The 25,124-nt window shown below is 37.2% G+C and overlaps 1 protein-coding gene across 5 annotated transcripts in view; it reads right to left on the reverse strand.

Moving 5' to 3' along the window:
• Positions 1-25,124, reverse strand: part of LNX2 (ligand of numb-protein X 2) — a 79,251-nt gene that overhangs the window by 25,024 nt on the left and 29,103 nt on the right. For 3 of the 5 annotated variants that reach the window (XM_041768332.1, XM_041768329.1, XM_041768331.1), the window contains exons 2-3: positions 21,238-21,315; positions 11,670-12,183 (exon numbers count right to left, since the gene is read on the reverse strand). In XM_041768332.1, the coding sequence (XP_041624266.1) occupies positions 11,670-12,076 (407 nt within the window). In that variant the 5' untranslated portion in view covers positions 12,077-12,183; positions 21,238-21,315. Of the gene's footprint in view, positions 1-11,669; positions 12,184-19,083; positions 19,293-21,237; positions 21,316-25,124 lie in introns of all 5 variants that reach the window. The other 2 variants (XM_041768330.1, XM_041768333.1) reach the window with 2 other exon arrangements.

The raw sequence follows: 25,124 nt of genomic DNA on the forward strand, positions 1-25,124 counted from the left end.
GAAGTCTTCTCCTACAACGTGCTCTTGCATCCCGCCTTGAATCTTCCCTGGGTGACATTCTGCCTTTCCACTCCAATGGTCAAGGATACACATTCATTTATTAGTGAGCAACAATACATATGAAGCTCTGCCACTTGTAGGAAAGCACAGCAAAGGCCTAAGAGGTTGTATATGGTGGTGGGTGGTGATCTTACGTCCAGGGCTTCAGACTTCATTCAATGACAATATTTTTAAGACCCTAAAATTTCATTAAAAATTAAGTATAGAATTAAATTCAATGAAAACTGAAAGCCATCCTTTAACTATAAAAGTAATAAATTTCCCCTCACAAATTAAAGATACGTTGTGGATTTCAAGTTCTTGAAAAAGATCATTATAGAGTTTCTTTATTCAACATTCACTCATTACTTGTTTTCTCATCACCTTGTTTAAAAAGAGGACAACTGATTTTCTTTTCTGCATTGTTGTGCAGCACTCTAGGAAATGTTCAAATGTTCCTGTAAGGGCCTCATGAGTACTTTGGAAAATTACATTACTGAGAAAAATTATTTTTGTCAAGTAAGCAGATTTAATAAGAAATGCATTTTAAAAATAATTATTCAATAAAAAAAAAAAACAGAAACAAAAATTGGATAATAAAAAACATGTGAAGGGTGCCTGGGTGGTTCAGTGGTTGAGTGTCTGCCTTTGGCTTGGGTCATGATCCCAGTCCTGGGATCGAGTCCCATATTGGGCTCCCTGCAGGGAGCCTGCTTCTCCCTCTGCTTATGTCTCTGCCTCTCTCTTTCTGTGTCTCTCATAAAAAAATAAAATCTTTAAAAAAAAAAACCGAGACTAGAAATATAGGTAAAGATTCAGTTCTCCAAATGTATATCACACACTGGTATCTACATGTTTAACAGGTAGTCTTTGATGGGGAAAGGGCCTCGGAACAGGAAGTGGGGAGAAAATACAAGGAGAATGTGCACAGCTAGGAAAGAGCCTAGCTAACAACTTCAAAATCCTACAAACTAACTATAAAGCCCCTCTTATCTTATGCAAGAATAAATTTAAAAAGAGAAACCTGAAGTTGTTAGAGAGGTAAAGAAACAGGTATACTTACATCCCAATGGGACAGCAAATTGTTAAGAGGGATTAAATAAAGGTATTTAACGTGCTATTATGCAACACTCAAGGAAGGTTACAGAGGACCTACGCAATACCTACATTTAAACAGATGGGCCAGTTGTGCAGACAGAGACAGAATGACTAGCCAGGAGGAGGCCATAAGAGAAAGACTTCACGGGAGGCAGGACTGTCAACAGAGAAAAAAATGCCACGAAAGAGGTCAATAAGGACCAAAAAGCATTACTTTCATTTGGTGGTTAAAAGGTCATAGCAACTAACTTACAACACTTTTGGTGTTGAAGGCAGAAGCCCTCATAATACCGCCACTATAGTACCACCATTTCTGTTCACAGTATATGCCTTCTATAAAAACTGCACACTAGGAAAAAAAAAAAACACCAAACAACAACAACAAAACAAAAACAAAAACTGCACACTAAAATTCACCAGGCTTGAGGGAAAACAAGGATTGAGATAGACCATTCAAAACCTGGGTGTCAGGCAGCCCCAGTGGCACAGCGGTTTAGTGCTGCCTGCAGCCTTGGGGTGTGATCCTGGAGACCCTGGATCGAGTCCCACGTCAGGCTTCCTGGATGGAGTCCACTTCTCCCTCTGTGTCTCTGCCCCTCTCTCTCTCTGTCTCTATGAATAAATAAAATCTTAAAAAAAAACAAAAACAAAAACAAAGCCTGGGTATCTGGGGAATGGCTGCTAATGGGTACAGGCTTTCTCTTTGAAAATGTTCTAAAAATTCAATCATGATGATGGCTACACACTTCTGTGAATATACTAAAGACCACTAACTTGCACATCTTAAAAATGGGTGAATTTTATGGTTGGTGAAAAACACCTCAAAAGAACTATTTTTTTTAAAGACTGTTAGGGGATGAGCAAATCAGAGCAGCTTGGATAAAAAGCTCATGACCACAGACAGCTCGAAGCTGTCGTTCCTCAAATCTGTAAACACTTGGAACTGAAAGAGTGTTGTTGAGTGTCTAATCTGTGCCAGTCACTGCAGAAAGACCTCTATATACCACATTTCACTGAATCCTCACAACCACTCTGTTATCCCTATTTTACAGACGGGAGACTTGACACTTAACTAAGGTAACATCACACAGCTATTAGGTTGCAGAGTCAAAATCCAAACAAAGATCTGATGCCAAAGACATCTGCTCTTTCCACTACATCATACTAAATTCATGCCTCTTTTTTTTTTTTTAAAGATTTATTTATCTGAGAGAGAGAATGCACACATGCACAAGAGAGCAGAGGAGGGGCAGAGAGGGAGGGACTGTGGAATTCCAGCAGACTTCTGCACTGAATGAGGAGTCTGATGTGGGGCTCAATCCCAGGACCCTGAGCTTAGGACCTGAGCCAAAACCAAGAGTTGGAAATTTAACCAACTGTGCCACCCAGGTTCCCCTTTGCTAAATTCATTCTTATGATGTTCTTTTTCTAGGCCAAAGTGAATTTGTTCCACAAAGTGGTATCCAGAAACACAGAGAATATTAGAATGAGAGAGACCTTAGTGAAAAATTAAAAAGCAAACAAAAATCACAAACAACAAAAACCAATATATCTTTCTAAATGGAGCATTTAACAATAACATCACAAACCGCAACTGGCATCGGGGTATATCTTGGAGTATTCAAGTAGGTAGGTCAATGTAGCAGGAGGTTGGTATAGGAAATATTAAAAATGAATAGAACCAGAATGGCTGCTAATCAATGGATGGCTGGTGGCAGGAAGCGGAGAGCTCCGGTGTCTGGTTTTAGGTGGGAATTGAAACCATGCTACTGCCAACAAGACCTTGAAAGCTGTGCATTTCCAGCTTGAAGGAGGCCATGCCTCGGCCCTCATGGCCTAACAAACCAGTCTCTTACTCATAGTCTGAAAACTCTGACAGCAGTGATGATTTTGTTTCTGCAACTGCACTCTGAAATAAGAAGCCCAGAATGCCACCAGAAGAGTAAAACTAGAAATGCCAAAACCTAAATGGAAGAGTTTCCAGAAAAGAAGACATTCCCCTTACAAGAGAAAACCCCTAGAAAAAGATGGCTTTTGATGACAAGCTCTGTCAGCGAGACTTAAGAGTCACACTGGCTTTATGAGTGAAGTAACTCTAATAGCCATCATTGATGTGGAGGAAGCTCAAGATAAAAACAAAGGAAAAAAAAAAAAGAAAAAAAAAAAACAAAGGAAAATGTGGCAACAGTGAACAGAATAATGACTAAGTCTCCCCATATCTCCAACTGCTGTGTAGCCACTGATTATTTAGATCTGGGTAAGATTACTGAGGAAGAGAATTTTCATGGTGTTCCAGGGAAAAGAAAAACAATCAGGGAAGGCCGTGGTACAACAGAGGAAGATCCAGAGTGGCAGTGCTGATGACTCTGAACTAGACTCTGCAACTAGTGAAGAGTCTGAAGGTGATTCTGATTTTAGTGAGAGTGAATATATGATAAAGATTTCCCCACGAGAAAGAGTAAAGTTAAGGAAACTTAAAAAAGGAAGTGAAGATGAAATCCCCAGTTGAAAAAAAAAGAAAAAGAAAAGGAACCTAAATCCATGTGTAATACTTTGAAAGGCCAATAAGAAACCATCGCAAATACTCAGCCTGTCAGCAGAAAGCAGAAAAACCTAGACGAGTCCCACCAGCAGTGTGTAGAAGCGGTAGCAAAGGCAGAAGCCCAGAGGCAGGTGTGTCTGCTAAGACTCCAGATCAGTCCACACCTTGGTTTGTCTAGGTCAGCATGAGTTAATCCCTTGCATCCAAATGCAGCTAGGAGCTGAGTGTGGTAGTAGAGAGAAATGTTTCATTAGGAGAATCAGTTTTACAAGTGTTCATACTAAATGTGTGTTTCTGTTTTAGAGGGTATCTAATAGAAAAGAATCTTTTAATGTCATATAAATTATCTCTGCCTGTTCTGTGATAATGTTCTCTGAAGCTATTCAAGACTTCAGTAAGAGATTTGTAAGTATTACTTTGTAATGTCATTTCCTTCTGAAGATCATACTGTTTTTCTTATGAGAAGTCATATCATTAAGTGGTTGTCAGTTTGACATGGAAAAAGTCCACATTGCATGCTGTTCTATTCTAGTAACATGAAGTTCCTTCTAGTCTTGCCTAATTTATGGCTCCTTAACTTGAACTGCTCAGTTTATTTGGCAAAAGGAAACATGCTCATTTTTTCCCACCAGGGGACACTTCTGAAATCTTACTTAAGTTACATTGCCATTTTTTAAAAATTTTATTTATTTATTCATAAGGGACACAGAGAGAGGCAGAGACACAGGCAGAGGAAGAAGCAGTCTCCCTCTGGGGAGCCTGATGTGGGACCTGATACCAGGACCCCAGGATCACATCCTGAGCTGAAGGCAGACACTCAACCACTGAGCCATCCAGGCATCCCTACATTGTCAATTTTGATGCAAAGGTGTTTGTTTCATAGTTTAGCCAAACATTTTTATAGAAAGAATTCAGCATTATTTTACATATTAAAATGGCTGCTATATAACGGCATACATCTCCCACTTAGAAGTAGAGGTTTATTATGTAACAAATAGAATGCAATGACATTTTATAAAACTCTCACTGTCAAAATCTTTAATAAAAGCAAAAAGGTTTTGATACACTCTTTTCCTTGACGCCATTGTATCCATCTCTGTTTTATGATTAAATGAATGCTTTGGGGGGGGGGAAAGAATACAAATAGAAAAGAAATGCATGCAACATTTAATTATATCAGAGTAGGAATGTGCTGACACAACGCAGGTGGAAGGGGAGCTCTGAGACAGTGAGCTGCCCCTTAAAAAGGACACTGAATTGCCATAAGCTGAGGGCTTTACCTCCCTATGGAGGTATCTCTATATTTGGATGTGTCTTTTAACTTTCTTAAAGAAAACCAAAAGGCTCCTACAGCAAGCAGAGCCTTCCTTTCCCTTCCCTTCCCCTCTTTCTCCTCTCCTCTCCTGATGGTTATACTTCCATTCCCACTATTCTGGCTCTCCTTATGGAAGAAAATTACATTGAACTAACTGATTTAAGATATAGTAGCATTAAATTGAAAAAAAAAAAAAGAAAGAAAAAAAGATATAGAAGCATTATTTCCTGATATAACAACGATTCACATTAGGAAATGTGGTGTAACAGTACATACTATATATATCATTAGTGGTATTGTTGGTGGTGGTAGTGGTGGTGATGGTGGCAGCAGCAGCAGCAGAATGAAAATAAAGTGATTTAAGGGAAGTGCCAGCACAATTTCTGGGTACTTAATGAAATTCAAAGAACACGATCATCTTAAAAACAAGAAAAATGATAAAAATTGTTATGAATTGAAATATTCAAAAAGTAATTCAAGTACTATCAATGAAAATAAAATGGTAGATTAAAAATGTCTGGAGTGAGTGTATTTATGCTAAGTGAAATAAGTCATTCAAATACCATCTGGTTTCACCCATATGTGGAATTTAAGAAACAAAATAGGTAAGTATAGGGGAAGGGGAAAAGAGAGAGAAGGAGGCAAACCACAGGAGACTTAACCATAAAGAACAAACTGAGGGTTGATAGAGGGAGATATGTGGGGGATGGGCTAGACAGGTGAAGAAGATTAAGGAGGGCACTTATTGTGTTGAGCACCGGGTGTAATATGTAAGTGATGAATCACTAAATTGTACTCCTGATACCATTATTACACTGCATGTTAACTAACTAGAATTTCAATAAAAACACACACACACACACAAAAAAAAAGGAAAAAAAAAGGATGTCTGAAAAGCCTCTCCTCCATAAAGCAATGAGGATCCTTGTAAATCATCAGAACCAACTATTTCTGAGCTCTGGAAATCAAAGTTCTGTAGCAATCTGGAGTGCATTTATCCAAGGAAAATGGTGGAATCTCAGTAGGAACAGTATACTCAGAGAGCTTATTAAAAATGTTTAGTGTTCAATACAAAATTAAGACACATGCAAAGAAACAAGGAAGTATGGCCTGTACATAGAAAAAAAAACCCAGCAAAACTGTCCCTGTGGAAGCCTAGACGTTGGCCTTAGCAGACAACTTAAATCATGTATTACAAATATGTTCAAAGAACAAACAAAATCATTCCTAAAGAAGTAAAGGATAATGTCTCACCAAATAAAAATGTCAATAAAGAAATATAAGTTATGGTAAAAAAACAAATAGAATTTCTGGAGTTTAAAAGTATAATAAATTAGATGAAGAATTCACAGCAGATCTGAATAGGCAGAAGAAAAAAAAAATCCATGAGCTTGAAGAGAATGTCAACTGAAATTATCCAGCCTGAGGAATAGAAAGAAAAATAATGAAAAAAAAAAAAAAGAAAAAAAGAAAAAGAATAGAACCTCAAGGACCGTGGAGCTATCTATGAGCGGAGTTTTCGTACTCTAGTGAAATTAAGTTTGTATTAATCTAAACTAGACTGTTATAAATTAAGATTTAATTGTAATCCCTGGGGCAACCACTAAGAAAATAATTTAAAAATATATATGAACAGAAATGACAAAGGAATTAAAAGGAAATACCAGAAAATACACATTAACAAAAAGGAATAGAGCAAACAAACAAAAAAAATGACAAAAACAGCAAAATGGTAGACATAAATCCTGCCTGCTCAGTAATTACAACAAATATAGACAAATTAAATACTCCAATTAAAAGTTAGTGATCGGCAGAACGGATTTTAAAAAAAAAGATCCAACTATATGCTGTCTACAAGAGACACATTTCAGATTCAAAGAAACAGAATTCTGAATTTAATTCAAAATTAAAAAAAGAGAAAGAGATACACCATGCAAATAGTAACCTAAAGAGAGCTGTTTGAGTATACTAATTTTAGACAAAATAAACTTTGAGACAAAAATTGTTTCTAGTGACAAAGAACAATTTGTAGTGATGAAAGGTTCAATCAATCAAGGAGTTATAACAATTATAAGCATAACTAACAACAGATCCTCAAAGTCCATGAAGCAAAAAAAATGACAGAATTAAATGAAAAATAAACAATTCAACAATAACAGTGTAGGACCTCAATACCACACTTGCAATAATGGATTGAACAACCTGTCATAAGAACAGGGAAAGAGAGACTTTAATAATACTATAAATCAACCAGACTTGACAGCTTAGAACACTCCACATATCAATAGCAGAAGCACATTCTTCTCTAGTATACATGCAGCATTTTCCAGGGCAGAGCATGTGCTAGGTCATAAAAAGAGCCTCAATTAAATTTAAAGGACTGAATTATACAGAGCATGTTCTCCAATCACAATTAATTAAAAATGGATCAAAGATTATAAAGGTCTTAGAAGAAAACAGGTGTAAATCTTTGTGACCTTGGATTAAGCAGTGATTTCTTGGCTATGACACCAAAAGCATAAGCAAACAAAGAAAACACAGCAACTGGACTTCATAAATATCAAACATTTCTGTCCTTCAAAGGGCGCAGGAAAGTGAAACAACAGACCAAAAGAAAACATTTACAAATCATAGATTTAATAAGGGTCTGGTATCCAGAATATATACAGGACGCTTACAACTTTACAAAAGATAAACAATCCGTTATAAAAATGGACTACTGATGCTGAGCATTTATTCACATGTTTATCGGACATTTAAATAATCTTCCTTGAAGAAATACCCATTCAAATTCTTTGTCTATTTAAAACTGTGGATTACTTTCCTTTTTGTTGAGTTGTAACAATTCTTTATATATTCTGGATATTCTCATCAGGTATATGATTTGCAAATATATATCTGCTTTTTACATTATACATAAGAATGCTAGTAAGAATGTTCCAAACATGAACTTCTCTCCAAGCTAAACTGTGAACTTAACAGAGCAATCTTGCTTCAGCCTACCAATACCCCTAAAGCCTTTGAAACTGTTTGATGAACTAGAAAAGTTCTCAGCCTGGAAAAAAAAAAGACTTCTTTAAAGGTTTTCTCTATATTGTAGTAGCTTTTTATAATACTGTTGAACTATAAGTTTTAAGAGGAAAACAAAAAGCATTCGGAACTTTGCCACAAACAAGGACACGAACGCTCAATTTAACAACAAAAAAAATTAATATGTACAATTACCATCAGGTTTAAATGCTAAATTGTTGGGGGTGAGGTGGCAGGGATGAGGAGTAGAGAAGGAGAGGAGGAAAGTTTTATAGTTAAAATTGCTGGGTGGAATTGCACAAAGTAATTCCAGATGTTATCTGCTTAATAGAGAACATTTCCTAAAAGCTTTATTTCTCTATTCAAAGATGAGCACTTTCCTATGTCTTTAAAAATTTATTGTTTTAAAAAAAAATTTATTGTTTTACTAATATATAATCAGTTAATAACTAGTAATTTTAGTTAAGAACAAATTCAACTTTTGTAAATATTTACTATTAGTGGTAATTAGCTATTCTCAAACTGAAGCAGATTTTTTTTTTTAAGATTTATTTGTTTATTTTAGAGAGAGGAGAGAGCCGGTGAGCATTAGTGGGAAGGGCAGAGGGAGAGAGAGAGAATCTCAAGCAGACTCCACACTAAGTGCAGAGCCCAATGTAGGACTCGATCTCATGATGGTGAGATCACGGCCTGAGCCAAAATCAGAACTCAGATGCTTAACTAACTGAGCCACCCAGGCACCTATAAAGCAGATTTCTTAAGAGCAGGATTTCATTCAAACAGGACAGGTAATCTTAAACTAAAAATTACACAATCTTAATGTCATATTTCTACTAATAATTAAGACATTTCCAAATCCTAAAAAGCTTACAATGGCACGTGATAGTCATGTAGCTTTTATACAAAGAATCATTGTTGCTGATGCTGAACTCCTATAAATTTTAATGAAACTTGTCAATTCCTATCAAGTGAGTGAGACTGTGTGCAAAGATGCCACAGTCAGAATAATCATATTCTGTGACTCATGGTATCACTCGGTTGCCTGTGTTGGTTTTAAAACGTGCAAATGTCTGTCCTCCGCCTATCACAAAGTGAAGACCCACGTCTCCTCCTGTTGAATCTGAGTGGACTGCTTCAAACAGAGTAATAGCAGAAGGAATACTATGTGACTTCAATGCTAGTTCATACAAAGTCAGTTTCTGCCTTATTCACTGGGACACTGAGTGCCAAGGAAAGGTTTTTTTTTTGTTTTGTTTTGTTTTTCCAAGGAAAGTTTTAAATATCCTGAGGCTGCCATGCTGGAGAGGCCACCTGTAGGCTCTCTGAGCTGAGCTGATGCCTCTGGTTATCTCCATCAGGGTGCTGAGCATGTGAATGAAGAAGCCATCTTGGAAGTTCCAAACGCTGCAGTCCCTAGCTTTCAGTTCTTCCCAGCTGTGGCCCAGATAACACATAACACAGACAAGTCATCCCTGCTGTGCCCTTTCTGAACTGACTCACAGTATCCATGAGCAGAATCAAATGCTTGTTTCATGTCACTATATTTGAGATGGTTAGTTTCTCAGCAACCGATAACCAAAACACAGATTAACAATTTAATTGAACAAATATCAGCTGAGTGTCAGTTTTGGGCAACGGAATTTGAAGACTAAGAAAGACATGGTGCTAGGCTTAAAGCAATTTTACAACTCAGCATTAGATTCTAATTTGCTCTCAGCTTGCAGAGACTACTTAACATTGACATTTTTAACTGAGAAACTAGAAAAAGGTCAGGCTGTTCCACACATTAACTGTTCCAATAGGATATAAAATTTTTATTTTATAATTTGTCTATTTTCCATAATTAATAATCACAGCTGTTTATATCAAGCAAGTCACTTACCTTTTCAAATCATTCACCTTTTTCAATTATCGTTCACTATACAGGCCTAAGACGCTTTGGAAATGATTAAATGAGTAGTTCAAATATTAACAAGCTTATGTGGAAAATGGAACTTACAACTGGATGATTGCTTAGCCTTTATCAACCTACAAATGAAAGGACAGTCTGCCATTCCCAAGTTTTTACATCAGCGACATAAACTGCTTGATCCAAAAATACTGATACTTTAACTACATATTGAAGTCTTGTTGGCATTTTAGGTAAGTGAATTTTTTTTTTTTTTTTTTTTTTTTAGGTAAGTGAATATTCCTAAAAATGTATGCAATGTTTACCTCACTGCTCTCAAAATAACTGGTAACTGAACTGAGACTTTGTTCAGTTCTTCTAACATCCTATAACTGATGTTCATAAGAGAGTCACAGAAGAAACCTATCCCCTAAAAAGAATAGCCCAATAGAGATAAATTAAATGAGCCTAAAATATTCCTTAACTGCAGCCATAAGTAGACCCCACCCAGAATATCATATTCAAAAGTTTGGCGTCAATTGCACAAGGTCTCTGCTGTCAGGTTCAGATCCTACACCTGCCGGTGACTGAGGACACACGGAAATCTAAGGCTACATGCTCTTTCAAAAGTTTCTGTATCTACCCTCCACTTCTTAGCTTTTATTAGACAATATAGCTTAGATTTAAAACAATTTTTCCATAAATCTTCATGGTCCTGATACTGTAATAACATCTTGTTCTTTCTCATATATCTTAATGATTTCTAATGAGTATCCTCATTTCATAACACTGATATTTAGGAACAGAAGGAGCACATATCCTTATGTTTATAGGAAACTTACTACCACATAATGGTAGGAAACAAACAGGATTTCACCTGTGATAAAGTCAGCATGGTATATCAGAATGGTAAATAAGAACACTAGAGGTTTAGGCCTAACTATACCATTAACTAGCTCTAAATCTAGTTCTGGTTCAGTCTAACACAGATTCTTCAAAAGATCCTAACAAATAAAATCATCTACCCTCATTTCCATGTTGCAACAAAATTACTGTTTTGTACCGTCTGCATACCCCAGAGAGTTGATGTACTACAGTAATTTTAACCCTTCTCTACTGTTAATTAGAACTATGTACAATGCTGCAGTGAACACAACTTTAAACATAATTTTTCCTTCTTTTAGATTATTTCCTTAGGATAGTAAGCTACATAAAGCAGTATTTACATTCACAGTTTTTGAAACAAATTTCCAAACAGCCTTGGACAAAGTCTGTCACTATACACCCTGCTACCCATGTGAATGTAACAGCTCCATAGTATACCAGCAAAGATATTAATAGGTACTTCTTCATTTTAGTTTTTGTATCCATGTTTTTGATAAATTATAATTTAAATACCGTTCCACACAATTTATTTATTCTCTCTTATATTTGATTTGTTATTTACTTATTGATGCCTTGGTACTGTTTTTGTAAGCTTTTGTTTATTCATGAGAGATACAGAGAGAGAGAGAGAGAGAGAGAGAGGCAGAAACACAGGTAGAGGGAGAAGCAGGCTCCCTATAAGGAACCCGATGTGGGACTCGATCCTGGACCCTGGGATCACACCCTGAGCCTAAGGCGGACATCCAACCGCTGAGCCACCCAGGTGTCCCATGTCTTGGCACTGTTTATGAAGTTTTTGTTTGTTTGATCAACCTTTTTATAAAACCTAGACTTCACTTATCACTTCTCTTCCCTTAATATTTTTTGCTTACCTGTTTTTAAGATGTGCCTCCAGATCACAGCGTTGCATTACATCTTGGCACACTGAAGAAAACGGACATAACACTAATAACTTGTCCAGAAGCTTATGAACTAGAATACTAGACTTCTTACACAACTTAAAGTGGAGTCTTTTCCGGTCCAATGGACAAAAATCCTTCTCCTGTAAGAAGTTTCTGAGGCACTTGCAGCAGAACGTGTGTCCACAGGGAGTATCTAGTGGCTGCAACAGAGGCTGAAGGCAAATATGGCAGACCAGGTCATCATCTACCTCATTCTGGTAATTGTACAAGTGGTTCTCTCTTGTCCAGTGTTGCTGGCCACATTCGAAACACAGAGGATTGAAGGAGGAGGAGGAGGTCTGCTCCACAGACACCATCTCATCACTTGTTGTTCCCATTTTTAATGAACCAAAGCAGTTTCTAGTATCTTCATATGTTACGCTTACACTTCAGGTGTAGTTTCCTTTAATGGACAGTGATGTATTTGACTAAAACCAATGTTTTTCTAGATAAACAAAACAAACCAAAAATGCAATTAATATCAATCAAGAGAGGCTAAAAGTTATTAATACAGTATTACTAGTTAACTTCTTCTTTAGTAAAAAATAAAATAAAATTTAGATCAGGTGATAAATTAGTCATAAAAACTGTATAAATTAATTAATTAATTTGCTAGCTGGCTAAGCTACTTGGCTACTTTGCCAAGTTCTCTATAAAAAAAGAACTTTTGATTAAAAGCAAAGATGTCACATATGGTGTTACATAAGAAAGAATCAATCTGTTTTACTGCCTGAAATCCTCCAATACTTCACTGCTCAATGGTGGTTTTCAAAGCCAATTAATCTACATAATATGCTAATAATGCAAATTGAGGTATATTATGCAATACATTTGCATCTGTCATCCCACTCCGGGTTCTCTGCTTCTGATTTAATGCATTACAGTGCTATACCAGAGACTCTGTCTTTGAAATGCTGTCTCAAGGATAATTCAATGTCTATTTAAAAAATGACCTCTCCCCTGCACAATGTTTGGAAAAAATGGATTTTAAAATATGTATGATTTAGATATTCTCTATATAGTATAGATTATAGGAAGATAAAACTATATAGCATATATAAATAACACCTGTGCAAATTCCATAAAGTGCAATATTATTTTATACCATTAAAGGAAAAAGCCCACTGTAATTTAATTAAATTGACGTGTTATAAATCACAATTCCACCTCATATTATTCCACACTTTGATCTGTTCTTGCTTACTTGAAGCAGCAATTGTGTGCAATTTGTGTGTGTGTTTGTCTGTCAGCTCTCCAACCATAAGACCCTCAAAACAGCCTCTCCAGTTTAGCACAAGGCTAGTAAGGAATGCTCCCCTGGGCCCCCCAGGGGTACCAGGGGGTTAAAAATCAACTCCAAAGGCAGCAGCTGTCTATATTCACTCTCCTGTAAATATTAACAGTCTCTAGTATGTGCTAAACATTGAACAAGGAGACAGGAGAGGTAGTAAATGGACAGTAAAGAAAACCCATTAAAATTCAATGTACTCTAAGAAAGCAATACGCAGGATGCTATTATGTGAATACAGAAAAAGATGAGGACTGGCATCTAACTTGAATTTGGCTTTATAGTGGCAAAGGCTTTCAAAAGGGGAAAAACATTGACTGCTGAGTTGTGACATGACATGTCAGCCAGAGGGGACCAGACAAGGGCCCCTCTGCCCAGTCTCAGCGGCTTCACATGGCACACTCAGGGAGTATGCAGCAGGTCAAAATATCCAAGGCACAATGTCCTCAGGGTGAGGCAATCATCAAACTTGGGTCTCCCTGCCACAAGAATGGAGAGGGTAGGACACCATGTTAATGCTACCAACATTTGTTTCTTTTTTAAAAAATATTTTATTTAAATTCAATTTGCCAAAATATAACACCCAGTGTTCATCCCATCAAGTGCCCTCCTTAGTGCAAGTCATCCAGTTACCCCATCCCTCCACTCTCCTCCCCTTCTGCAACCCTTTGTTTGTTTCCCAGATTAGCAGTCTCTCATGGTTTGTCTTCCTCTATATTTTCCCCCACTCAGTTTCCTTCCTTTCCCTTATCCAATGAGAATATTCTCCTCTCATCACACAGATGTATTTATTCTTTTATTTATTTGGGAGTATTTGTTAGAAAAACAATATTAACATTTTAACAAAGTTAACAAGAACTGCCATAAATTATGAGCAGGATGGGGCAGGATTCAGATGGGATGGCTGACCTTTGGATAAACGGTTTTTAAAAACTACTTAATAAAATAACAACAGCAGTGGCCCACAGTCTAAACTCCTATCAGTACCAAAATTAAGAGAGCAAATGCTTCTTGTATTTTGTAAGTCATGATGCTTGTTCTTTACCCCTGGGCATCATAACTTTTTAAACGTCAGTGCACAGTATGAGATTAAGGAGAGAAACATCATTTATCCCAGAGAGACAGACTAAGGTATTTTAATACAGAATGTCAATAGACTCTTATTCCCTACTCAATTAGCAAGAAAACTCACATATCCTTTGCTCTTCTTTCTGTTTATTCTAATTTTTCTTTTCTTCAAGAAAATATGCTGCAATTCTAGCCTCCCACATAATGACTAAGAAAGCATTTCTCTTAAGACTATTATGTTTTTAGCTATTTTTTAAATCTCTAAATAACTTTTAGTTATTTTCATTTTATCACAAAGTCTTTTCATGAGGAAAAATAACATGTTCCCATTTAAAATACCAAATAACAACTGCATTATCTTCCACCCCCAAAATACCTCTCTTACCATGAAACAAACATTAAGTGAAGAATTATCATGTGCAGATCACTAGCATGTGCATTTAAATACTGATTAAAGTATAGCATAAGTAGTTAAAAGCACATACCCTGCAGCCAGTCTGTGAGGGTTCAAATACTTGCTGCATCACTTACTAGCTTTGTGACCTTACTAAATGTCTCTGTGTCTGTTTCCTTCTCATATGTAAAATGGGGTAATAATAGTGTCTGTTTCAAAGGGTTGATATAAAGAATAAATGAATGTGTGTATAAAATAGTGCTTGGCACATAATAGGTGCTATTATAAGTATTAGCTATTATTATTATTATTAAAGATAAAGAAACAAAAGTTCAGACAGATGTTATGATTTGCACAAAGTCAAACAACTTATAATTACTTGGTAAGAGATAAGGAAGATAAATCTAGTTCTTTCTTGCTTCAAAATAACCCAGTAGTAAATTAAGTAATCATAAGAAAGAGGAGAGGTATTTCATGAAAGCCTTAGTTGTATGAATTTTGTAAGGACAAAGGCAACCCGATCCTGTCTCTCCAACCCCTAATCCAGTCCTCTCTATTCCCAACCCAGGCAAATTATTTCATTCCTTCTTGGTGTGCAAGTCTACTGCAACACCTTACTATTTCTCATATTAAACTGTGAGCTTCTTAAGAGCTGGACCTCCCACAGAGAAGCTCAGTAAGTGCTGAATGACTGCATGGGTGACGATTTACTTGGGCACTCTTACTACTACATACAGGTGGTCAGAAGTACATTTATGCTTGTAGGATATGTCCATGTTTATATATAATTTTGATTTCAGATATTTTTATGACCACAATCTGAAATATTAAAATACAAGTTAAATAATATTTTTAAATATTTTTCATAATATAAAGATAAAAGGTAGTATATAATGTGTATCTTCACAAGCTACATTATCTGTTTAGCTAATATTCCAGGAATAGTAAAGAGATGGAAGCTATTAAATTGGCTAAGAACATTGTAACATATTTTATTGTTTTTTATTTATTTTTAGATTTTATTTATTCACTTGAGAGGGAGATAAAGCAAGTAAGCAAGCAAGCACAAATTGGGCGGGGGGGGGGGGGTTGGGGGAGGAGAGAGGCAGAGGGAGAGACGCAGACTCCCTGCTGAGTAGGAAGCCTGTCACAGGGCTGGATCCCAAGGACCCAGAAATCATGACCTGATGCTTAACCATCTGAGCCACCCAGGTGCCCCTTACAACACATTTTATGTAATATCTTGAAAAACAGCCCATTCAATGGAAAAGGAGTAAGAAGACACTGTTTTCTACCTACCTGTAGTTATGAGTAACAGGCTTGCTCTTCCTGGTTTATGAGACAAGAATATCCTGGTGTTCATAGAGACTCTCAGGAAGAGCTATGTTTTTTCATAGTTAACTTGCAAACTCCAAAACTACATATTATTTAGATCATTTCTCTTGAGGTTTTTTTTTTTTTTTAAGATTTATTTATTTTATAGAGAGAGACAGAGCGCACATGCAAGCAAACAGAGGGAGGAGCAGAGAGACAAGGTGAGAGACTCTGAATCTCAAGCAGACTTCCCTGCTGAATGTAGAGCCTGACTAGGGGTTCAATCTCACCACCCTAAGACCATAACCTGAGCCCAAACCAAGTTGACTGCTTAACCAACTGTGCCACCCAAGCACCCCTCTTCAGGCTGCTTTTAATTCAGACTGAAAGAGTCCTCATGGTTCCTAACACTGAAGATCCAGCCCAGGAAAAAAAGACCATGAGCTAAGGATTCCCACAAAAGTATGGTTAGATGGGAAACCCCTAAGATTCCTTTGATTCATCAATACCAGGTCTCAGGCTACTTTCTCCTCACATGTCCTCCTAGCAAATTCCTACTCAAACTCTACTTGCTCTGTAGAACTCATCAGCCTCCCTCCTGCTCTTGGATGCATCTCTCTTCCTTATGCTCTTGCTGCTCTTTACACATACCTTCCTCTCAGCAATTACTACATGTGCCTTCTTGCTTATCTGTCTTCTCAGCTCTTTGAGGTTAAAGATAGCATCTTCTTTATTTTTTAGTATTCCTTGTTCTTGGCAGATATTATGCACTAAAAAAATTTTGTTCTCAGGCTCATATTTGAGCCTGAAATGTTTTAAGTGTCCTGAAATGTATAACATCACTATATAAACATATAGGAGAAAACCTTACAATTTATGGCACTGTAAAGCAGTTGATATATTGGAACCTGCTCTATGATTACGAAAAGTAAGACATAACTTCCTCTAGTCTTCAAAAGTCTGAGAATTTAAAAAGTTATTTTTTTACTTGTTGATATCAATACAAGAAAACTCTCTTATTGCATATGTCACACATCAGCTTTGGATAGTGCCTTCGTATACAGAAGTAGATGTCAAACTTTTACACTTAAGGATCCTTTTATCCACTGTGGACAAGTCCGGCAGTTTCTTAAAAAATTAACAAGCAACTACCATAAAATTCAGCTACTGCACTCCTGGATATATATTCCAGAGAAGTGAAAACTTATGTCACACTAAATGTGTACAGCTTTATTTGCAATGATCCCAAACTAGAAACAACCCAGATGATTTTCAACAAGTGAATGGATAAACAAACCATGGTATATCTGTACTAGAGTAGAACTTAGCAATAAAGAATGAATGATTGGGTGCCTGGGTGGCTCAAGTCATGATCCCTGGGTCCTGGGATTGCACCCCACATCAGGCTCCCTGTTCAGTGGGGAGCCTGCTCCTCCCTCCTGCCTGTGCTCTCTTTTTCTCTCTCAAATAAAAAAGAAAGTCTTAAAAAAAAAAAATGAATGATCATTATTGCACACAACAACCTGGATGAATCTCCAGAGAATTATGCTCAGTAAAAAAAAGCCAATCCTAAAAGGCTACATACTACACTATTCCATTTAGATAACATTCTTGAAATGACAATGTAATTGATTAAAATGTTTACATATTCATTTGTTAGTAAAACAATAAACCCATCACATGCTAAGGGTTTTATGAAAAATTACATTTCTATTTCCAAAATAAAAAATACAGTGAGATGAGGCCATTGTTTTAAATCTTTGCAAAACTGGAGTTTCAAATCTTTCTGTTTTCAATCTTGTGAGATCACATGTATTCTCTGGAAACTCCACTGGGCACTCATGAGAGAGTGGCAATGAGAAGGCAGATAATGTCTTAGGATTACTGGGGAAACAGTTTTGACTGTGTGGTCCCAATAGAAGAGAATAAAGGAAGCTGGGTCACACTTTAGAACAACTGATAGAGGGCACTGAAGGGTTCTCATATCCCTTTTTCACAAGAAGTACCAGTCAATAACCAGCACTACTTTTAAAAAAGACAAAAACTGAAAAAAGGTAAAATGTTGAGATGAGCTATACTGGAGGAGTCTGTCTTTCCTGGAATAAAGTTCTTTCCTCAGAGTCTTTTCCTACTGGAAGAATCATGTCCGGGTATTTATGAGCTGTATAGAAATACTTAGCATGCTAGATGACAGTCTTATATAAATTCTATTCTTTTTTAAAGGCTTTTTTAAATTAATTTTTATTTATTTATGATAGTCACACACACACACAGAGAGAGAGAGAGAGAGAGAGAGAGAGAGAGGCAGAGACACAGGCAGAGGGAGAAGCAGGCTCCATGCACCCGGAGCCCGACGTGGGACCCGATCCCGGGTCTCCAGGATCACGCCCTGGGCCAAACGCAGGCGCTAAACCACTGCGCCACCCAGGGATCCCCTATAAATTCTATTCTTAATCAAAACTTATTTCCTATTGCATGTCACTAAGAAAACTACCAAAGAGCAGTTTCCAACAATTCCACATACATAATTCTCTCATTTTTCTACATAAAACTGTAATTTAGCACACTTAGCTATTTGTCTATTCCTTCTTATGGTGTTTGAAAAACCATTTTAAAATTCTTAAGCTGCTACTTGTAGTAACATGTACCATATTTCATAATCTAGAAAATTAGTAAGCTAAGCAAAAAATGCTAGAAGCTATGAAACTTAGGCTCTAAGCTCTAGCCAGCTGGGTAACTAGGTCACTATACAATTAATCCTTTCATTCATCAAATGCTTATCCAATGTCTACTATATGCTAGTATATCATATATATTCTCTTTGGCTTCCTGTGTATAAACTATCAGTTTGCCTAAATACTATTTGATCTCTCTCTCTTACATACAGAGTTAAGTGTAGCTCTAAAATTCTTATGATTCTGTCTTTTTATAGATAATACTCAGTGTGATATATCATATTTACCTGTTGGTCTCAACATTTGTTATTGTTTTTTATTAACTTCGAGATATTAAATATTCTATAAAATGGAAGTTAAATTTTGGTGAGCAGAGAAATAACCAATCTGAAATGTCCTCCTAATTTTGAACCACTAAACTACGATTAAAAACTTTTTTAAATGCAAAAGGATAAAGGCCAAAAACCAAACTGCATTACCTTCCCATGTCTTATAGATTCAGATAGTGATACAAAGTTGTATTTTTAGAAGTCATACTAAATTATATTACCTTAGAGTAATTTAAAAATAGAATTGATAAAAAACTATTTCAAAAAAGAAACATACCATATGGAATGCTAAACATGTCTAGACAGCTAAGTATCCAGACAAGCCTCTGCCAATAATTAAAGACCTCTGTGCAAGAACTTTATTCCAGGAAAGACAGGCTCCAGCAGCACATGGGCTCTTCCCAACAGCACTCCTCATCAGCCAGCTGAGTTGGGGCAATTTTTAATGTCTCAAAGAGTGTCGCAAATTCTAAGTGTTACATACACCTAAAGGATGCAGGGTGGGTGGTGAGAGGGAAATACAGTTTTCACTGGTTCGGTTTTATTGCAGATGTTTACCTGCTGGATAGTATTTAAATGCTTTTATTACATTCAAAGGCAAGGGTTCTGATTTTAATAAATTAAATCATCTGTTTTCTCCTAAAGGATGAAAACTTCCAAACATTTAACTTCTTGCACAGTGCAAACAGAAAACATTTGTTCTCAAGTGATTGATAAATTCTTAATTTTAAGGCCTTTTCAGAAATCTCTAGTTTCAATGATTGTGAGTCACAATTCCTCCACTAACTCTCAATTAGCCAAGGGAGTGAAAAGCATCGAAAGAGCCCCTGGAGTTAGTGGTTGTAGAGTTTGAGACCTGGGTTCAAAATTTGGCCCTGCTACTTACTAACAATGGTGACACCGTGATGTGCACGGCACCTAAACACCTATAAGTCTCAACTTTCTTGCGTGTAAAATAGCAATGGTTTCTTTCTTACAAAGGATTACTGTGAAGCTAAAATCATTACACAGCTGGAAGGAAAAAGAGAGTACAACAGGGAAGTCAGTACTGGCAGAAAGGCAGCTTTTTAAGTGGGGTGAACGGGAAAACGCTCACTGTGAAAGGGCACTTCAGTGAAAACCAAAAGTAAGTAACTAGGAAGCCACACAGGTATCTGGCATAAAAATGTTTGTTACAAACAAGGACAATAAGTATAAAGGCCCAGGGGAGAGAAGGTACCTGGTGCGTTCACTAAACAGAGAAGAGGCCAGTGTGGAAGAAATGAAAAAGCAGAGAAAAAAGAACAGGTCACTGTGGCTAACTAAATCTTGCAGGGCTTTAGAACTTTGGCTTTTACTCTGAAGGTACTTCACAGGATCACTGTGGCTGCTGAGCTGAGAACACGGTGAAGGGGCCAAAGGCAGAAGCAATTAGGAGCCTACTATAATAGGCTAAGCAAGAGAAGACAGTTGAAAAGAACCAGGTGGATATGGCTGAGATCACAAGAGGAGATTCAATTCTGGATGTATTTTGAAGACAAACCAATATGATCCGCTGCTGAGGAAAATGTGTGCATGGGCTGATGGGAGCAGGGGGTAGGTGGAAGTCGTGGATGACACATGGTTTCTGGTTTAAACTGGAAAAATAGAATTAACATAACTGAGATGTAAAAATCTATCAGAGAGTAGGTTTAATGGCTCTGCTCAAGTTTGGACATCTTATGGTCAAAATGGTTTATCAGATTTCCAAGTGAGACTCTGAGCAGACAGCTACATATCCCATCCCAGTTTAAGGGACAGGACTGAACTAGTGGTATACATTTAAGAAGCATCAGTGTGTCGAAAGGAAAAAATCACCAAAGGAAGTGGATAAGTGTAAGCAGAAGAGTGGTCAGGGGACCAAGCCTTGGGACAGTCCAACATTACAAAGTCTGTGTGAGATAAGGAGGAAGCAAGCTGAGGTGGAATAGACACTGTGGTAGGAAGAAAATTAGGAGTACGGTGTGCAGAAACCAAATAAAGTGCTTCAAGAAGGAGGGACAAACTGACTGTCAAATCCTGCAGGCAAGTAAAATAAGATTAGGACTGAGAAATAAGCCTTGGATTCGGCAACATGGAATTCACCAGTGACCTTGATACAGAGTTTTGGTGAAATGAGAGCAAAGCTTCCTGGAAAGAGTTCAAGAGAGAACTGGAAAAGAGGCATTAGAGCACAGACAATTCTTCTGAGAAATTATGCTATATGGAAAAGGTCTTGAATTCTGGGAGAAGTGAGACTATCAGAGGTGATAGCACCCCACCCCTTTAACAAAACACTTTTTACCTCCGTGTGTATGTATAAGTTTATTATTGTATTTATATGCATCCTTAATTCTTTTCTTCTTCCAACAAATATCCCCCTTCCCCATATGAAGGTGAGTCCCCTCCCCGACCTGGGCTCAGTGTCCCATACCTTTTGGCAACCTCTGTCATGTTCCTCATATTTCTTCAACCTCTCTTTCCGCTCCACATGAAGTTCATGTCTTGACAGCTTTAAAAATGAAAACAAAAGATTTGTCTGCAATTATTACCCTTTCCCCCTTATTTCTGAAATATAATATCATAGGTGTAGTCTCCAATTCCTTACCCAAAGGGCTTCCATGTTCATCAGCCCCAGGTTGGTTCTGTCATGGCCAGAAGTATCTAACTGCTAAATCTCATGGCCACTTCTCAGTTCCAGCTGGTTTTACTTCCCTGCCCTTAACTAATTTCTCTCCTTAAAACTCCTTGCTCCCTGGACTTAAATTATACCCACTCTGGTTCTCATCCTACTTACCATCAAAATGCCCTCCAAAATGATGAACAAAATTCTAACTCCTATAAGCAATGGGTATACATGCTAACTTCTCCCAGGTTCTAATCCTGGTTAATTTTATTCTTTTTAACATTTATAAACCTGACCACTGAAAACACAAGTGTAATACTAAATTTTTCCTTTAATTTGCATCTGACTCTAACTTTATATGATTACTATCCTTATGTCTTTTATGAGTGCCTCTATATCCTTGGCTCATTTTTTTTTCCTTTGAATTACAGCATTTTTCTTGACATGAGCTTAATATATTAAGTATGAAAGATCTTTATCAGATTGTATTTTTCCCCAGGCATCCTGTGTACCTGTGTGTCCACCAACATAAAGAAGTTGTCCATTTTCATGTAATTGAATACATTCATTTGTCCCTTCAAAAATTCTTCCACTACTCTGCTCTTCTATAACAGGATGATAAAGATGTGCGCCTCCATTTTCTTTATTTGTATAGTTTTTAATACAATAATTATCACATTGTTCTGGTCAGTATGTAATATGAGAAAACATCTACCTTTTTCTCCCAATAGTTATTAGATAATTGTCCCAGTTCCCATATATCTGACTCATACTTACATTCAAAAACCATGTCATTATTTCCCTCTAAATGATCCTATTACAGCACTTCCTAATGGCACTTCTAGACTCCCAGCACCCTGTAACTAGAACCAGAGAATCCTGTTTCTTTCTCACTCTCTGCCTTATATTCAACACCCAGTCACCAAGTTCCCACTGACTCCCCCTCCAGAACATGTTGCTTGTGTGTCCTCTAACCTCCATCTCACCACTGCTCCCAAATTAGGCTGCAGTTATTTGTAGCACCTATTCTTGTAGCCATCACTCAAAAGGGTTTCCCATTATGCTCTTCCTTTCCTAGCTACCCTGTACAACACCAGCATCTTCAGAACAGTGGTATTATTTTCTTCACATTTTTCTGCAGTCCCCAATTGCTTTTACGAAAGGAAAGCCAAATTCTTCAGCCTGGCACTTAAACCTTCCAGATCTGGCTCCTTTAGTTTCATTTCCTGACACAATTCTACACATTCCACCCTTTGGCTATGCCAACCTACTTACAACTTCCTGACCTCAGCATGCTATTCCCTTTGCTTGGAATGTCATCTCCAACCTTGATCTGCAGATCCCCTGTCCATATAAAGGCCAGCTCAAGTGAACTCTCTGCTACAAAGCTGTTTCTCATCTGCCCCCCAAAAATCACTCGTTCTGTCCCTTGAGCCACCATTTTATTATTATTTCATTATGCCCTTCACTGCTGTAGTTGAGAAATCACTCGCTTGGATGTCTTCCCTACTGGGCATCCCTTAAAAGCCAGGTAGCATGTCTTACATTCAGAGGCCCAGCATCTTGTAGCATGCCTGAGACAGCACGTGGTTAATAACAATCTCTAGACTGAGAGAGAAAATGAATGAACAAATGAGTCCTCTGCTTTCACCTGCCTCACCAAATCTGGATTCTAGCTCTCTGGATTCTTTTTATTCCTGCTGCCTCTGTTCTAAATCAGGTTCCTGTTACTCCTTGATTACCTGTCTCTCGTTTCACCTCACCATCACAAAAGATGATGCCATGATAAACAACTATGATTCTACCATTTCCCTCCAGAAAAAAAAAAATCTGTTTATAGAAGAAAAACCTGATATCTTTACAGGTTATGTCTGATTCTTATTCCTACCCCAAGCCTCCAGACCCTGTGTTCTAGCCAGATGCTGCTTCAAACCACTCACTGAAGACAGACCTCATTCCACTAGGTTTCCAGGGACTGGTTTATCACTCTCCTCTGACAGTATCTTCCTGGGTCTCTCCTCCCTTTTTCTCCCTTACTTCCCCCTCTTCTCACCTACTCTGTCTCTCTGTACCCTCAACATCACACTCCCATCACTCTTCCCAGCAATTTCCTACATCTCTTCCCTGTTACATACTTCCTTATCTTCTTAAATAGAAAACACTAACCATAAATTTTTATCCAAGGATTATTATTCTATATTCATGATTCTTCCACATAAAAGTATTACAATTGAGTCAACTTATTAGTTTTTCTGCCATCTCCCTTAATGCTTGTCATCTGTTTCTCTCTTTCTCTCTCTCTCTCTCACACACACACACACACACACACACACACTCATAGTTTGTTGTTGCTAATCTGCTCTAGCCTGGGCATTTACATACCCAAATTTATTAGGAACTTGGAACCAGGAGCCAGGCTTAGTGAGGCTTGGAAAAACTCAAGTGAAGCAAACTGGACACAAATAGTTATGGTGCTCATTAGTCTTTTTCACGTCTGGTATTTCACCATTCAAGGTGGCTTTCTAAATTCTAAATGAGCGTACTTGATGGGAGTAAAAGGTGCTCAGATTGGTCAGGGATTCTAGCCAATCTCAAGAGTGACCCAGCACAGTTACCAGAGCTGCATTATAATTCTGCCAATGTAAAAACTCAACTGGATTTATTTACTCAAGAATGGTTGGTTCCAGTGAACTAAATCACTCTATCCAAACATGTAAGTGGGTCATTCAGAAACCAAAATGCCATTTTAAGGTATCATATAAAATATAACTGCCAAACCGATCAGGTGTAAGGGAGCAGATTTTCATTTGTTTAGGGAGTCTCTCACTCTGAATTTTATATACATGTACATATATCTTCTCTGGACTACATATACACACACACACACATATATATACATACATATATATATATATACACATACATATATATATACATACATATATATATATACGTATGTATAGCCTTTGATGGTGTTTGCCACGATGCCATCACAATGCATCTCCACAACTTATCTTTATAACATTTTACACTTTACAAATTTACAGGTTTTACCTATAAATTTTACCTAAGAGGGGTGCCTGGGTGGCACAGTTGGTTAAGTGTTGGGTTCTCGGTTTCGGCTCAGGTTGTGATCTTAGGGTTCTGAGTTCAAGCTTTCTGTGGGGCTCCATGCTCAGCAGGGAGTCTGCTTGAGACTCTCCCTCTCTCTCCCTCTGCCCTTCCCCATACTTGCACGCCTTCTCTCTCAAATAAATAAATTATTTAAAAATGTTTTTTACCTATGAGATTTGCCATTTTCAGATACAATTTATGGAGAGGAATTATGGGGAAATGAAAAAAAATCAAATCATAAATCATACTATAGAATAGGGTTATTTACTTCTGGAACATTTTTTGTAGAACACCTATTCTTAAATATGGGATGTAGATACTTGCTCAATTTCTCAAAGACTGACAGTTCTTGAACTTGTTCTTAAATATTGTGATTTTTTTGTCCTGTAGGATAAAATCTATAATGAATGGTTCCTATATCCAAGTCCTAAGTAACACACCCACAGACACCTAATGGTCTTGTAGAAAAAAAACCTCTAGAAAATTTAGAATTATGTATGTACACACACACACACTCCTATCTGACACAGTCATTTTCTACTTCAATGTTTTATATTGTTGCTTCTTTCTTCAAATTTATT

This window comes from Vulpes lagopus, chromosome 8 (genome assembly GCF_018345385.1).
Source record: "Vulpes lagopus strain Blue_001 chromosome 8, ASM1834538v1, whole genome shotgun sequence".
Taxonomy (NCBI): domain Eukaryota; kingdom Metazoa; phylum Chordata; class Mammalia; order Carnivora; family Canidae; genus Vulpes; species Vulpes lagopus.